Here is a 14509-nt window from a genome sequence, read left to right on the forward strand (position 1 = left end):
AGGGAGTAGGTGGGGGGGAGGGGATGGAAATCGGGGAATGGAGGATTAAGAAGGACTCGAGCTCGGCACGAGCGCGGCCCGCGCGAGGGATCCTGGGTAAAAAGTGGCCGCGCGGCACCGGGAGAGCGCGGAGGGGAGCCGGGGTCAGAGGTCAGGGCCCTGGAGCCCCGCGAGCAGAGCCCCCCACGTGAACGCAGCGAGCAGGAGGAACCTTTTTGTTTTCGACCGCGCCAGCATGCTCCCCTATTGACCGAGCTGCTTTTCCCGGGCCGCTGGAGAGAGTAGTTCCATCCCGGATCTCCTAACCCCACCCCCCCTTCCACCACCAATACACTACCCAACTCTACCCTTCCTCTCAACTCACTTCCCAGCCCCCCGTACCGGGCTCGCAATAACGCAGTAAATTTGCTTTAACAACAAGTGGGGGTGGTTGCATTTACTCCTCCCTCTCCTCTCTCCTCCCCCTCCTCTTGCTGCGGCTCTTGACACTACTACAAACCAGGACTATAAACATAAACATGTGTCACTGTAACTGGGCAGGTAATATACGGATTTGGGGTGGGGTGGAGGGGGGCTTGGTCGCCGCTTGGGGGGCAGTAAAAAAATGTATGTTTCACGTGCTCGACCGCTTTGGGGGTTCCCCCCACACACCAATCCATTTATATAATGCCGTCGGCACTCGGTCACTTACTCATTTAGCCACAGAGACCCACAAAGGCAGACTTGCCGATAACCACCGTACCCCAAAGCAAATACATTTAAATACGAATCCCTCTCCTTTCCCGGCCACCGCTGCCGCTTCTATTAGCAAACAGTAGCGTCAATACTTGAATCCCCTTTCCTTTTTACAAATTCTTTTCCACATAGCAGTAGAGAACATTTTTCGAGCAAAACAGTACACCACTCCCTTGCCACAGACAGTACCTAAAGATTTTGTACGCAGAAATCCTTTCAAACAGCAAGAAAGGCTATTTAAATAACCGAGTTCGAAATCTGTAATGTAAAGGTTATTTCCTGGGCTTTGCCTTCATGCATTTAGCAACTTCTGCGGTAAGTTGCTGCGACTGGCGCTGTGGAGATTCGCCACAGCAAGCCTTTATTATTATTATTTAGTCTATATTTACACTGCCGCTCAACTTTTTTTCTCATTCTTAGTTCAACAAGCCTAGCCACAACCACCCAAGGTAGAGGAAGGCGAATCCCCCTCGCAGGCTTTTTGGCTTGGAACCGAGGAAGATAAAGAAAATGTTCAGATGGAGAAGTGGTTCCCTTTGTTCTTTCATTGTTTCTCTACGAACTGGTGGATACAAGGACAAACACTTACCTTCTCTTCTTTTTGCTCCAAAAACCAGACGTTCCCATCAGCCTTAAAATACACAATCCACCTTGAAAGTAACTACGAATGTCGGGAGAGTTTGTATTCCATTCTTTTTTCGCTCTCTGCCCTCTTTTAGCGTAGGATTAAGTTGCCGAGCACGTTGCTGCAAGCTGTAGCCCCCCGCCTTAGTGAATCGGTCACGTTTAGGACCCTCTAGGTCCATCCTAATTCTGCCAGTAGAATTGAGGGTATTGGAGCTCTAAACTTTCAAAAGGAAAGGGGCCTGCAACTACCCAGAAAACTTATGGATACCCTGAAATTTTTTACCGCTGTATTTTTGTACCACATCACCAAATAGGATTTGTCAAGAAATATTAGATATTTCTTCGAGCAAAGTTTCCTTTTTTTTTTTTTTTTTTTTTTTTTTTTTTTAGTTTATACTTAGCAATGTGCTACTTAGACAGAGGGAGTTAAAAGGCAGGTCTGTAAGGGCATTTAACTGAACCAGTGCGTTTTCTACGATGTTTGTTATGTCATGTGTTTTTCAAAAACACAAACAAAACACCACTAGCACTGAAAACGGAAGGAAATAGAAGTTTGCATTATCATGTTCTGACATGACATAAAAAGAGGCGTTTATTTGAAATTTGTTAGTGTCAAAATTGACCTCAAAAGCAAAAAAGTAAGCTTTTCAAAGTTGAAAGACTTAATTTTCCTTCTATAATTCCAAACATTAAAAAAAAACAAAAACAAAAACAAAAACAACTTCTCCGGTTGGTGGGTGATACTTGTCGGTGTTTAGTGCCCAGCCCGGTGGGCATTACTGCCCAAACCTTGTTTAAATCTGATTATGATGTGATTTGTTGAAGTCATGAATATGAAATGATCCTTGTGTATCTATAAATGCGAACTTGGGATTTTTTGATCTCCCGCTTTTTTGTGTGCGCCCAGTAGCTGCTGCAGTGGAAGACAGTGATTGGCTCCAGGGCTCCTAGAAGGATTTGGGCTGAAGCCAGGGGAACAGAACCAGAGGATTCCCTTTCCAGAGACCATCAGGCCCCACATGTCTTATGTTTCCCTTCTCCCCTCATGGGTGCTCAGACTTTCTGTATGGCTTCAGCAGCCTATAGGTAGGCCTCAACACTCAGTGTCATCACTTCAATTTCTATACGTTTGACCCTTGCGCAAAATAAACAAAAATTTGGGCCACACAAATAAACTGCAGGTCTTCATATTTGTGTATTATTTAATATATCAACATTGAACTCTACTTTCTCAGATTTTTTTTTCTACATTCAGGATCAATTGTGAGAAGCCCTGGTGTCTCATAGGAAAATATTGCAACAAAACAAGATAATTGGGGGGAAAGGCTGTTGCAGTAGGAAAAGTGGCTTTTCGTTGATAGCGTTTAATTGGAATTAAAAGATTCTTTAGCTGTAAACATTCTTTATTTATTCAGCACACATAAGCAGGCATTGTTTTATCACCATCATAATTATGGTGTCCTTTAAACTGGCTGATAGCAGGAAAGATAAGGGAATGTGCCTGTAGATTCCGATCAGTTTTCACTCCTCTCTTTCTTTCCCTTCCTCCCTCCCTCCCCTCTCTCTATACCCTTCCCCCCACCCCCATTCCTTCCTTGGTCACTAGGGTCCCCCACAGCCCTTGAGATGAGGAGAGCAGGAAGACTGTGGCCTAACCATTTCTTACATCATGAAAGAGATTTGTACCACACTCTAATTTAATGCAATGTATAACCTTTTTGTCTCCTGTGTTTATAACTGCTTTTTAGCTTGCAATATATGTTATCTAAAGAGTTGTCTATTGCTCACCTGTATAAAATCTTGTCCACTAGGTTTTGTTGCTTTACCTTTGTCTAATTTAGAAAGTACACTCTTAAGGGCTTTTTCAGAACAAAGCCTCACAAAAACCCCTTTACCTCCAAGGATTTGCAAATTTATAAAGCCTGCATTGAATTCAAGATGGGTCAGGGGGCAAAAAAAGGGTAGAAGGTCACTGCATTTTGATTATGGGTCAGTAGACAACATGGCATATATTCTGTGTCCCAAACTTCTGTTAAAAACAGGATTTTAAAATGCCTAAGAACAGAAGGATGGGCCCTTTTGGAGACTTGCCTTGATTTGTTTGGATGAAACAAAAAGAAAAAAATTAAGCAAAATATACTAAGTTATAATTTAACCTGTTCCTTAATTTAGCATTTCCTCTTCCATTCTCATTTCCCCTCCCAAAAAGTAGAGAACATGTGAACTTAGATAAATTTAGGTGGGGAACTGTTGATTATCACAAGATTTTATTGTCCTATATCCTAAATTAATTCAGCCTTGTGAGCCTTTACATTATTATTTTGGATTGTGTTATATGTAAGTGTTATAATTACTTTTGGCTAACAGTACAAGAGGCTTCTTTTCTTCTTCTAACCAGTATACTTACATTGTTCAGGCCTTTGTGATGTCCCTCAGTCTTTTCTCTCTGAATTCTCTTTGAACAAAATGTGCCCAGCAATCAGTAAAACAAATGTATATGGTGAAGAGTTAGGTGGTGGTGATGGTAATGTGGGGAGATGATCCTCATTTAAATTATATGTGTATGGGTGAAAGCTTGGAAGGAAAAGGATTATTTTAATGCTCTTCAATACTTTAATTATATGACAGTTGTAGTGTAGAAATGCAAAAGTACTCTTAGGTTTTCCTTCAGGTTTTCAAAAGAACTTTCCCCATTAGTAAACTACTCCTGCAAATTGCTACTGCATTTCCCAGCTAACCATTTAAAAGACTGTAAATGCCATGTGCATTACTTCGCTCCAGAGGAAAGAGGTCAGACTGAATTGCAATGGTATTTAAACATAAAATAGAGTGAAAATAAATCAAAATAGAACATCCGAAGGTAAATTTAGCACATTCATACAGGATAAGTAAAGACAAATATGTTCATACCTTCATAGCCCATCACTTTAAAAACTGAAAGTACTGATTTTTTTTACAACAAATGCAGAAGTAAGTGGACATTAAGAATATACTTCTATCTGTTTTTGCCATAGAGGATTTTCCTTTAGCAACCAGTTTTGTTTTCAAAGCTAAAACACTTTATATGATAGTGAGTAGATTGTGCATTCCTCACTGAGTAAATAATTACATGTAATTAACAAACTCAATGCTTATCATATATATGCCTAAATTCTCAGTAAGTAATTCTCTATACTCTGAGAGACAGATACACACATAAATGTTAATTTGGGCATATCCGCCAACATATGTATATGCATTTGAGAAACATAGAAGTTGATATATCTTTTTTTAAAAAAGAATTTGAATACAGTCCATCATCTGAATTGGGTTCATCTTTGATTGTTGAGGCAGCTGACATGGTCAACAAATTTATCAAAGAAACCCCCTGGCTTTTGAAGAATAGTACTTTATACATCTGGATCTGCACATCCAGGCAAAGTAAGTAAATTATTGCATAACTTTAAGCATAATTGATAACAGACACCTTTAATTTTTCATCCCCATTCTTTTGGCCAGCTTTCACATTAATAATCTAAGCCATAAATGTTGGTAGCTATTGATCGAAATCCCCTGTGTGCATGCAAATCCATCTTAAAGTCCCCTGCCTTTCATGTGTGAGCGCTCAGGGGCCTCTGCTAGATCTTTTTATCGGGATCGACCCCCAATGTGCCTGGAGAAGACCCCGGATATGCAACGTGTGCTGATGGCCACAAGAAAGCTGTCTGTCACATTCTGTGTGTGTGTGTATGTGTGTGTGCATGCGTGTGAATGCGCGCACTCACGCCTTAACACATACACACACACACAATAATGGGGAAGTTAAAGGAACAAAAGAATGTATTAGACAAGAAGAAAGATATGTAATAAGAGTATTAAAAGTGTATAAGTGTAAAAGTGTAGGAGTGTACATATAAAGATACTTGCATAAATTGTATATATAGACACATTTCCAAAGTCCTCTGGTCTTTATTTTTCTCTATTTGACCCAGTAGATTGGACCTTTAGTTCATTTTTAAAAATACGTAATATTCTACTGGTTTTAAGAACCACCTACGTTGCCAGTATTTTAAAGATGGAAAGAGAGGAAGGAAGAGCAAAAAGAGGTAATTTTGAAAAGGTTACTAAATCATGTTGCCATGTGCAGGAGTAGGAGTGTGTGTGTGTGTGTAAATCTAAATAGGAATGGAGAACAACTAGAACTACCTGGCCAAAAAAAAAAACGTTCTAGCCAACCTTTTGTAATGTCTTCTCAAAGGCTTTTTCTGAGTTTACTATTTCTTGGCTGTTGGACTCTTTGGTCGAAATCTCAAAGCTGGAGGAGGGGAATTGGACGGGGGTGGGGTGGGAGGAAGAGAGCTGCCAGTATATAAGTGCATCAGGAGGAATTTTAAAACGACATTATTGTCGCTGGCAGTGGAAAGACTCTGGTCATTCTACTTTAAAAAACAAACACCAGCGTCTGCTTTTTCTGGAAACTTTGCTTTCTGCTTAAACCTTTTGCATTTTGCCTCCTGTGAAAGTGAAAGAGAAAAACGCGGTGTGATAGATCCAGATGCAAAAGAAAGCCAACTCGGTGGATGGTATTAGCTGTGACGAGGCATTGTTCATTGCTGCCTCTCGGTTACGTTTAAAGCCTGAAATATCACGAGATCCATTCAATGATCCTTCTCTCATTCAAGGGACAAAAATGTAATTTGCTGTAGCTCTGATTTCTTGGATGGAAATGCTAGCCTTAGATTTCAAAGGCAAGAACTAGACATCGTGGTTTGTACACACATTGATTAAGTTGAAGAGCGGCGATTACATCTGTGCTGAGTGCAACAGTAGTCCAGGGCTGACTTTTCAAATCCCAACCTCTGAGTTACAGACTCTCTTAAATAGACTTCCTTAATTTCCGGATGCACTTCTTGAAATTCCCAATTCTCTTCAAAATTCCTGGGAAATTACTGGGGAGATGAGGGTGGGGGTGGGGAACTATGGCTGAGATTTCATGCAAACTACCTTTTTGTACGTCTGATTCCTCTGTTTTTATCTTTTTTCTTTCTTTCTTTCTTTTGAGCCATACCTGCTTGTGCTAGCCAGACCAGAGCAGGGGAAACTGGAACTTTTGAATGGGAAGGAAGAAATTATTGTACAATTCTTTTCTTGCAGGCTCAGAAATATCCGTTTATTCTTTTAACCACACGGATGTGTCTATTTTTGGAGGAACAAGGAAACATATAAATGCCTGGGTTGCATTTATGCTGTAGTTGCAAACACCGAACAGTTAAGAAGATTTTGCCGAATTTTGCAAAGGAGCCAACAAACCACCTTGGGATCCTGGTAATGCAGCTGGGAAGACCCTTGTCTCATTTGGCAATATTTTGGATATTCTTGGAAATGACACCAAAATATGCTTTAACTTGACTAAGAAGAGGTTAAACAACATTGATACTCATCCAAAGTGATTTTTTTAAAAGCAGATGCTTGGCTTTCATGGAAAAAATGAGAGTTGTGGAAGATTCATTTAAACTACCAACCGAAAGCATCATAGACCACTGAAATAGTCTGCGTCGTACATCAGCACTTTATTTTCATCGTTATTACGTAAAACCTCTGGAAGCACCTTGGGCGTTTTACATTTTCTTTTCTTTGCTGCAGAAACAATCTGCTCCCTGGAATTCTGACCTGTCGTGAACAGGACCCTGGCAAAGACTGAGCTGGGGACTCTAGGACGATCCCGCCTCCAATCCAGCCTGGTTAATTGTGAAAAGTGTACACATTTCTGGCTTATCTATGCTTTGTTATGGGTCTGACGTGAAACTACCTCCTCCCCACCCCACCCCCCAGCAGAGAACCAAAATCCAGTTGAATTGTTACAGTGTTTCGGAGCTGGAGCCTTGAACTGCTTCCTTGGTCAAATAACTTTGTTTCTGGTTGTAAAAGGCATTTCAGGAAAAAAAAAAAAAAAAAGGAAAATCGAGAGAAATTCAAAACGTAAGTCTGTACTGGGTGGTTCACTGCGCGGGTTTAACTTTGGAGCTCCCAGCCGGTCTCCTTCTTCCACTCCCATAAGGGAAATACCAGGCTATTCTGCACATTTTCGCTTAAGCTCCATTTTCCAAAGGAAAAGGGGGTGGGGTATGTCTATTTAGGCTTGATAATGTTTTTAAAATGCTTTTCTTTGAAATGATAATAGCTGCAGCGGTAAAATGCAAATAAAGAAAAAATAGGCAATATTCCTTTAAAGGCGAATATACAGGGATTTTTTTTTTTTTTTTTAAAGCGTACACACAGTGGTTCAGATGAAGTCTGTGAGTCAGGCTGTTTCTGGGCTCCGATAGTTTAATGGAAAGATTTATATACCGACTGTATTATTTACTTTGGGAGGGGAGGTGGCAGTATAAGGGTATGCTAATTAGTGGGAGATTTTGGGGGGAAGGGGTGGAATATCAATTTTTATTGCATCACCTGTCAGGAGTGTCCAATCAGCGCTGGCTTTAGGGGAATTAATTGATGAAGGTGTCTCCGGACGAGCTCACTTCACTCTGTCATTTTATTTGTAGCTAAAGCAGCGGCGGGAATAGCAGCTGCATTTCTTTTCTCTTTCTCCCTTCACATTCCATTATCATAGTGCTCCAATGGAGAAGGAAGGAATAGAGGGGCCCAGGTACTGATCTGCATCGGGGACTTAGACCAACACACTGGCAGATCAGAAACCGGATGGTTTTTTCCCTCTTTTTAAAAAAATACGAAAACCAAAAAAAAAAGCAAGAATCAAGTCAGTGTAATTTCATGTTGTTGTTGTTTTGTTTTGTTTTGTTTTTCCAATAATTTCGCCTAGAGTTTGGCACTCCCTTCGCCGGGAATAACAGTCTTTGTTATTTTATTAGCAGGATGCCTTGAGACACACGCAGCATCTGGTGGAGGATTAACATATATACATGTGTATGTATGCGTCACGTATATATTTACTGCAAATGGTGGGGATCATTTAGTGCCCGAGATGGGAGACCTGAAGTCAGGTTTTGAAGAGGTGGATGGCGTGAGGCTCGGCTACCTCATCATTAAAGGAAAGCAAATGTTTGCCCTCTCCCAAGTCTTCACGGATCTGCTGAAAAACATCCCGAGGACGACCGTGCACAAGCGCATGGATCACTTGAAAGTGAAAAAGCACCACTGCGATCTGGAGGAGTTGCGGAAACTCAAGGCAATCAACAGCATCGCCTTCCACGCCGCCAAATGCACGCTCATCTCTCGGGAAGACGTGGAAGCGCTCTACACCTCCTGCAAAACCGAGCGTGTCCTCAAGACCAAGCGCAGGAGGGTCGGCCGGGCCCTAGCCACAAAGGCGCCGCCGCCAGAGCGCGCCGCCGCCGCCGCCGCCGCCAGCCCCCGCCCGGGTTTTTGGAAGGACAAGCACCAACTTTGGCGGGGCCTGAGCGGAGCCGCGCGGCCCCTGCCAATCAGCGCGCAGTCCCCGCGCCCGGGCGCCGCCGCCGCGCGCCCCGCCGCCCATCTACCTCAGATTTTTAGCAAATACCCGGGCTCGCACTATCCGGAAATCGTGCGCTCGCCTTGCAAACCCCCTCTAAACTATGAAACTGCCCCGCTCCAGGGAAACTACGTTGCTTTCCACTCGGACCCTGCTTATTTTCGGAGCCTGCTGTGCAGCAAGCACCCGGCCGCCGCCGCCGCCGCCGCCGCAGCCGCTGCTGCCGCCGCCGCCGCCGCCGCCGCCGCCTACTACCAGGCGTCGGCGGCCGGGCCCCAGCCCAAGGCGGCGGCGGGTGCGGGAGGCCCGGTGAGCCTGACCTACCGGTGCAAGCGCAAGCGCGGGGGCGCCAAGGACTGCCTGCTCGCTCCCCACGCCGGCGCCCGCCGCCTGCTGCTGCTGCCCAGGTCCTACAAAGCCAAGGCGGCGGCGGCGGCGGCGGCGGCGGCGGCGGCCGCCGGGGCCACTTGCCTGGAGAGGTTTCATCTGGTTAACAGCTTCTGCACGCCTCCCCACCACCACCACCACCACCATCACCACCACCACCACCACCACCACCGGGCCCAGCAGCCGCCGCCGAATCACCACCCCCCGCATCACCACCGGCCTCAGCCCCATCTCGGCAGCTTTCCCGAGAGTTGTAGCAGCGACTCGGAGTCCAGCTCCTACTCGGACCATGCAGCCAACGACTCCGATTTTGGCTCCAGTTTGTCCAGCTCCAGCAACTCGGTGTCCTCGGAGGAAGAGGAGGAGGAGGGAGAAGAGGAGGAGGAGGAGGAGGAGGAAGAGGAGGAGGAGGAGGAGGAGGAGGGGGGCAGTGGGGCCTCGGATTCCAGCGAAGTCAGCTCGGAGGAGGAGGACTCGTCCACGGAGTCGGACTCCAGCTCCGGCTCCAGCCAAGTGTCAGTGCAGAGCATCCGTTTCAGACGCACCAGCTTCTGCAAGCCTCCCAGCGTGCAGGCGCAGGCCAACTTCTTGTACCATCTGGCCTCCGCCGCCGCTGCAACCAAACCCGCTGCTTTCGAGGATGCCGGCCGACTTCCCGACCTCAAGAGTAGTGTCAAAGCAGAGTCGCCGGAGGAGTGGAATCTGCAGGGCTGGGCCCCCAAAGCGTCTCCGGTGTACTGCCCGGCCAGCCTGGGGAGTTGTTTCACAGAGATAAGGAACGATAGGGTCTCTGAGATTACATTCCCACACTCTGAAATTTCCAGTACTGTAAAGAGAACTGACCTGACAATTAACTGCCTGGCGGAGGGGGCCTCTTCACCTAGCCCAAAGACAAACAATGCATTTCCACAACAAAGAATACTGCGAGAGGCAAGGAAATGCCTACAAGCAAGTCCTACTACACACTGTTCAGATAACAACACAATAGCTGCTAGGTTCTTAAATAATGATTCTTCACGAGCAGCAGCAAATTCAGAGAAAGATTCCAAAATCCCTCATTGTGCTGAATTTGCTACGGATTTGTCCTCTCCACAGACTGATTCTGAGGTGGGTGCAGCAGCAGGAGCAGCAACGAAAGCTGAGACTCCCTACGCTAACCCAGGAGACAAGACCTTGCCATTTCTGCACAATATTAAAATCAAAGTAGAAGACAGTAGTGCTAACGAAGAATATGAACCTGACCTTATTACAAATAAGCTTAAGTGCGAGTGCAATGATACAAAGGGTGAGTTTTACAGTGTGACTGAAAGTAAAGAGGAGGACGCCTTGTTCACCACAGCCAAGGAAGAAGGTTTTGCATGCCCTGAAAAAGAAACTCCTTCCTTAAATCCACTGGCTCAGAGTCAGGGCCTTTCATGCACTTTAGGTTCTCCAAAACCTGAGGATGGGGAATATAAATTTGGTGCCAGGGTGAGAAAAAATTACCGGACACTAGTCCTGGGAAAGCGACCTGTACTTCAGACTCCTCCAGTCAAACCAAATTTGAAATCAGCTAGAAGTCCTCGTCCTACAGGTAAAACTGAGACACATGAAGGAACACTGGATGATTTTACAGTTATAAACAGACGCAAAAAGGTAGCCAGCAATGTAGCATCAGCAGTGAAAAGGCCATTTAATTTCATGGCAAATTTTCCTTGTCCACCATCACTCATTATTGGGAAGGATGGGGATTTGTGGCCGGCGTATTCCTTAAACACCACTAAGGATTCCCAACCTCCTCACAAGGCCCATCCTATATGGAAATGGCAGCTGGGCGGTTCTGCAATACCTCTTCCACCTAGTCACAAATTCAGGAAATTTAATTCATAAAAGTGTTTTGGAAGATATTTTCTTGAACCCTATTACCTTCCTTTTGTTGTAAACGGCACAGGATGGTTTGTACAAGTCCATTAATGTGTTACACCCCTTTTGGAGCCCTGGTTTATCGCATTTTGAAGACAGAAATCGGATTACTTTTTTCCCATTGCGGGTTTTTTTTTTTTTTTTTTTTTTTTTGGAGTAGGGTGGGGGCGGGGTGGAAGAAGGGTTGGTTTACATTCCACAGACTACTTCAGGCTAAAGACTCAAGTAAAACTCAGTTATTAAGGTAGAGCTGGAACACTTTACTGTTTCAATGCTAATAATGCACCCGGTACCTCAATTCAACTGCTACAAATAAATGTCAAAAGGTTGAATAATAAATATTACAATGAGCCATTAAGTTTATGCACTAGATTTCAGACCTGAAAGTGTAACTGTTAATTCAGTGAAAGTTTGTTAGGTTACATGGTTACACAGTGAGGTAGAAAGAAGTTTCTGTGAGCCCAAAATGTTCTTTTCTGGAGCTCTTGTTTGTGGGATATCTTTTCCTTTTCCTCCCCTCATTCCTTCTCCAAGAGTAGTTGCACTTAATTTTCCTTCCTTCCTTCCTTCCTTCCTTCCTTCCTTCCTTCCTTCTTTCCTTTTTTTGAGTGGAAAGATTGGGGAGTCCTGCTTGAATGCTGGTAAAAGCTGCCTCATATATACTGAGTAAAATAAATATGAGATTGCTTTTTGGGGGTGTAAAGGATGTGATATTACTTTTACAGATACTCCTTGCAATTGGAAAAGTCCTTTTTGTGTTCTCACCCAAAGGTTTTAAATAAGGTGACTCTTACTCACTATTGTCCTGCTTACCTTGTGGTCTGACTCCTCAAGTTTGACTCCTCAAACTTGCAAAAACAATTAAAGCAGTTCTCTTAATAGCAGGATATTTTATGGTCTGACTCTTCCTAGTGACAAAGCAGTAAATACAACCAAGAAAAGTAAAATGGGTCAGAGTTGTGGGAATATCCCAAATAAAAATTACAGTTCTTTCAGGGCTCTTTGGTACCAGAACTCAGGCACTAGGATCTTATTACCTTTCACTTTTTCTGCATCTCTCTAAACTTCTGTTTTTAGACCATCCTGTGAATAAAGCAGGAGAGTTTCTACTGCAAGTGACAATCAGAGGTGACTATCTATATTTGCACTTAAAGTAGTTCAACATGCAAATGGCTAGGGTCTAGCCCTTGGTAAGGGCCATGCTGGTGTACTATGTTGTGATGATGGAAGCAGTAAATCAAAATTATGGAAATTTGCACTGTTGAAAAGCATGCTTTAGCTTTATTTTCAATTAAAAACACTGTTTAAAATTCCTGGTTCCATACATTTCTACTTATTCCAGATTGAAGAACGGTTAACAGGAATGAATGGTTTTGTTGACATTTTCATTTGTAATGTTTTTGCCTGAAAGAAATGCATTTATTGGGTGTAGTGTTTTGTTGTAATACCACGTGATGAGGCCAGTCAGGTTCTGTGTAAAACACTGGATTTCTTTCTAAATAACAACAAAACTTTACAAACTTCTTACAAATCAAGTGCAAAAAGTTTCAGGTTTAAGAAAGTGGAACAGAGATCAATTGCTATTTTAATGGAAGTTAAATCTAATAATTTTTGGTCCACCTCCCTTAGTCTGTCCAATTAATTATGCATCTCAGATCTGTGCCATCTTAAACCTCAGAAGTTGCATCTGTAGATCATAAATCATAAAACAAAACAAAACATCAATGAGATGTTTACTGTGTGAATTTAGTCACTATTTCTCATGGAAATTCCGTCTTTTTTTTCTTTCTGCCCTTAACCTTCTAATTCCTACTCCCTTTGAAAATTTTCTTTTGTCTATAAATGTTTCAGATAGATCTGGATGGTCTCAGCTCTAATTGCTGTATATGCTCTGTGGTTTTACTCTTACTGCAAAGGACAGGGGCTGAGAATACCTGCATCCAAATACATTGGGATGGAGTAAACAGATGCTTTGAACTGCCTCCCTTCCTTTCCTTCTTGAATGGTGCCAGATGTAGGTTCACTGGATCCTTTTTTTATTGGGATGATAGATATGGTCAAAGCAAAAATTGGGGGATGTTATCCTTGAATTCATGCTTGTGTATAATTCCAAAGACCAGTACAAGTTACAGTGAAAGCCCCCAGAAAGCTGAACAATTGGCTTCTCAGTCTGAGTTTCCTCTTTGGAAGGCCATACAGAATTTGGGTGCAGTGATTTGTCCTGCAAAATCAATCTGTAAAAAGTGTGACATGCACACACTGGCAGTCTGTAATTTCTATTCTTTAATTACTGCTAAGTCAAGAGAGTTCAAAGTATGATGACTACTACATTTAGGCTAGTACTTTTCTTGCTGTCTATGGAATCATTGTTCCTATATTATAAATTAGAATATATTTGAAGCCTACAGATCTTGGGTGTGGGAGGACTGCTAGATGGAATAAGCACAATTTAAAACAAATATACCCTATGGAATTTCTGACATAAAATATCGGCTTCCAGCTTTGACACTTGGTCTCCAGCCCTCAGAGAATCAATAGTTTCAGTTTATAGGAGCTGGAGAATGAGCAGCATGGAGGCCGAGGCATTCCAGAGTGATACCATCAAAAGGAAAGAAATTAAATAGTCAACACAAATTTCACCCCACAGTACTACAACAAGCCAGCCAACCACAGCAAAACCTGAGTTGGGGCTTCTGTTAAGAGAGTGTACCAAATAGTATTCAGTAACTTACAAATACAAGGTATTCTTTCAATTTCTGGTAGTCCCTTAGCTGTTTTCCCATTCTGCTGTGGGAATTATTCTCAGTACAGTTTATTTCATTTTGGTTGTTTTATGATTAATGACAATATCTAGATTTTCTAAGATGCTATAAATGTCCCATTTGTTCAAAAAGTTAAGCCTTATTGTGAGACAAACAAAGTTACTTCCATTGATAGATTGCATTTTTACATATAAATGTTTTCAGGTGATAGCATTTTTTTTTTTAAGGCGCTACATGGTTCCAGAGTCACTTAGTCCTATGTCTAAAGCTCAACACTCACAAACAGAAGGAAAATACAAGAAAGGGCTCCTTCTCTGACTTTTTGGGGGAAAGAAGCTTATTTTTGGTCTCCTGTAAAAATAGTTTCTTGATAAGACTCTGAAATGAAGAATTAATTATTTTTTTAAAGAGATGTGTGTAGTGTGTACTCTGTCTTCCATAGTCAGGTTATCTGCCTTCTTAGAAAATGCAGCTTGCTCTTTTTCAACTATTTACTTTTTGAAGTGGGTGTTCTTTTCTACTGGCTTACTTGATTATAGTGCAGTAATCTCAATAATGGTTGTTTATTTTAAAATCAACAACAAGGAGCCACCACTAAACAGCAATAACACAAACTAGATGGGCTGGTGTGTGGATTGTT

At 42.8% G+C, this 14509-nt stretch overlaps 2 protein-coding genes across 2 annotated transcripts in view; one reads left to right on the forward strand and one right to left on the reverse strand.

Moving 5' to 3' along the window:
• Positions 1-1972, reverse strand: part of MLLT10 (MLLT10 histone lysine methyltransferase DOT1L cofactor) — a 245007-nt gene extending 243035 nt beyond the window's left edge. The window contains exon 1 of the mRNA XM_040645343.1: positions 1325-1972. The gene's annotated coding sequence lies outside the window, so the exon portion shown is untranslated. The remainder of the gene's footprint in view (positions 1-1324) is intronic.
• Positions 1973-7651: 5679 nt separating this feature from the next.
• Positions 7652-12400, forward strand: SKIDA1 (SKI/DACH domain containing 1). The gene has a single exon (XM_040645505.1). The coding sequence runs from the start codon at positions 8330-8332 to the stop codon at positions 11072-11074; it is 2745 nt and encodes a 914-aa protein (XP_040501439.1). The 5' UTR covers positions 7652-8329; the 3' UTR covers positions 11075-12400.
• Positions 12401-14509: the final 2109 nt, after the last annotated feature.

The sequence above is a fragment of the Ursus maritimus genome, unplaced genomic scaffold, assembly GCF_017311325.1.
Source record: "Ursus maritimus isolate PB19 unplaced genomic scaffold, ASM1731132v1 scaffold_31, whole genome shotgun sequence".
Lineage (NCBI taxonomy): Eukaryota > Metazoa > Chordata > Mammalia > Carnivora > Ursidae > Ursus > Ursus maritimus.